The sequence below is a fragment of the Galeopterus variegatus genome, unplaced genomic scaffold, assembly GCF_000696425.1.
Source record: "Galeopterus variegatus unplaced genomic scaffold, G_variegatus-3.0.2 Scaffold3749, whole genome shotgun sequence".
NCBI classification, from domain to species: Eukaryota; Metazoa; Chordata; class Mammalia; order Dermoptera; family Cynocephalidae; genus Galeopterus; species Galeopterus variegatus.
In genome coordinates, this window is record NW_007729860.1 from 21,769 (window position 1) to 23,704 (window position 1,936).

Here is a 1,936-nt window from a genome sequence, read left to right on the forward strand (position 1 = left end):
ACTCAGGGGCTCAATTACTGCCTCCTTCCTCGCCAACTCCCCACCACCACCCCAGCCCAGTCCTAGCAGCTTCTGAGCCAGGTTTGAGACACCATGAGATAGGCATGCCCTGAGAGTGAAGTGTTCAGTTTGCTGGGGGATGGCGGGTGGCGAGCGCAGACGTGCTCAGACCCCAGGAGTTTCCGTTGAGCCCCTCCCCACAGCCTGCATAAGGAGCCATCTGTTCTCGGCTGAATAAACAAGGAGGGCGCAGCAGCGCCGGGTCCCTCGCCCCCCAGCCCGACCCCCGCACAATGCGCCTTTCTCCAAGGAGACGCCACCAGGGCGCCGCTTGAGCGCGCTCCGTCTGGCCTCCCCTCCCCCTGGCGGCACAGCAAGACCCACAAACCGACCCCGTGGAAACCAGTTTTCGTTTTTGTTTTTTTAAGAAAAAGAAAACAAAAAAGAAATCCAACAAAGAACTGAGCGCGGCACGTGGCGAGGGCCTACGGGTCTGGCGCGCGCCTCCCACCCAGGGCCATCCCTTCTCCACAGTCCAGCTGCTGGTCCAGGCGAGGCCAGCTCGAGCGCAGCGCTGGGAGCCCGCCAGCGCCTCCTCCGCGACAGCCCAAGCCCGAGGGGCACAGGTCCTACCCGGAGCGGGCGCCCGACGGCGCGCGAGGGGCGCAGTCCGCGTGGCCGCGCCCCAGCCTGGCTCTGGCCACCAGCGGCCCTCACTTCTGCTTGGCCAGCTGGTTCTCCAGATCCTCCAGGCGCGCCGTCAGCTGGGCCAGTGAGCGGTTAAGGAAGCCACTGGGGTTCGCGGGGGTCCCTTCACCCCTCCAGCTGATGCCCTCAGACCCAAAGGATATGGTTCTGCGTGAGGCTCTCGAGCGCCCCCAGCGTGCTGCCCTGGAACTCCACGAGGCTTTCGCATTCGCACGGGCTTCGGAGCTCTGTCCCGGCGCTGATGCCCTCCTCTGCAAGCCAGGCACAGAGTCAGGAGAATGAGAAACGGAGGCCGAGCCGGCCCGGCCTTAGCACTCGGATTTACCTGTGATTGAGTGTATGGGCTTTGGATTCAGACAGACCGGGGCTGAGTTCCAGCCAAGTAGCTATAGGATTGGAAAACTCACTTAACTTTCCTAAGCCTCACTTTCCCCATCTGTACAATGAATATGAGAGAACATATTCGTTGGTGGTTGCAACGACTCAATGGTGTGTGTGTGTCTGTGTGTGTGTGTGTGTGTGTGTTACAACTTACAACAGTGTTTCTCAAACTTTAATGCTCACTGGAATCATCAACAGAGCTTGTTAAAATACCTACTGTGATTCAGAATAGGGAAGGAGCTGAGAATCTACATTTCTAATAAGCTCCCAAGTGATGCTGCTGCTGCTGCTCTGTGGGCCACGCTTTAAGTAGGAAGAGTTCAGAGCAGCACTCTCCAGATGAAACTCTATGCAATGTGGAAGTGTTCTACATCTGCTCTCTCCAATGCAGTAGCCACAAGCCACATGTGGCTACTTAACACTTGAAATGTGGCTAGTGCAACCAAAAAATTAAATTTTAAAATTTTAATTAAGTAAGCACAGGCAGCTACTGCTTACCTTATTGGAAAGCACAGATCTAGAATACTGACCGGCACAAGTAAACACTTTAGAGTGCATTTCAACTAGACCAGCAGTTTTCAAAGAGTTGTTGCTGGACCAACAGCACCAGCATCACCTAAGAATTTGTCAGAAATGCAAAGTACTAGATCCCACACAGACCTACTGAATCAGAAAATCTGGAATTGGAGCCCAGAAAATCGTGTTTTTAAAAGCCCTCCGGGTGACTCAGATGCACACTAATGTTTAAGGACCACTGACCCAAGTCCATCTCCCCACACATTTTAACATCTCTGAAGAAAAAAAAAAAAAAAAAAAAAAAAAGAAAGAAAGGAAAGGAAGTCATACA

General features: G+C 53.8%; 1 protein-coding gene across 1 annotated transcript in view; it reads right to left on the reverse strand.

Annotated features, from left to right (window-relative positions):
* Positions 1-406: 406 nt before the first annotated feature.
* Positions 407-1,936, reverse strand: part of MATN4 (matrilin 4) — a 13,910-nt gene continuing 12,380 nt past the window's right edge. The window contains exons 10-11 of the mRNA XM_008585882.1: positions 852-959; positions 407-772 (exon numbers count right to left, since the gene is read on the reverse strand). Coding sequence (XP_008584104.1) covers positions 714-772; positions 852-959 — 167 coding nt within the window. The 3' untranslated portion in view covers positions 407-713. The remainder of the gene's footprint in view (positions 773-851; positions 960-1,936) is intronic.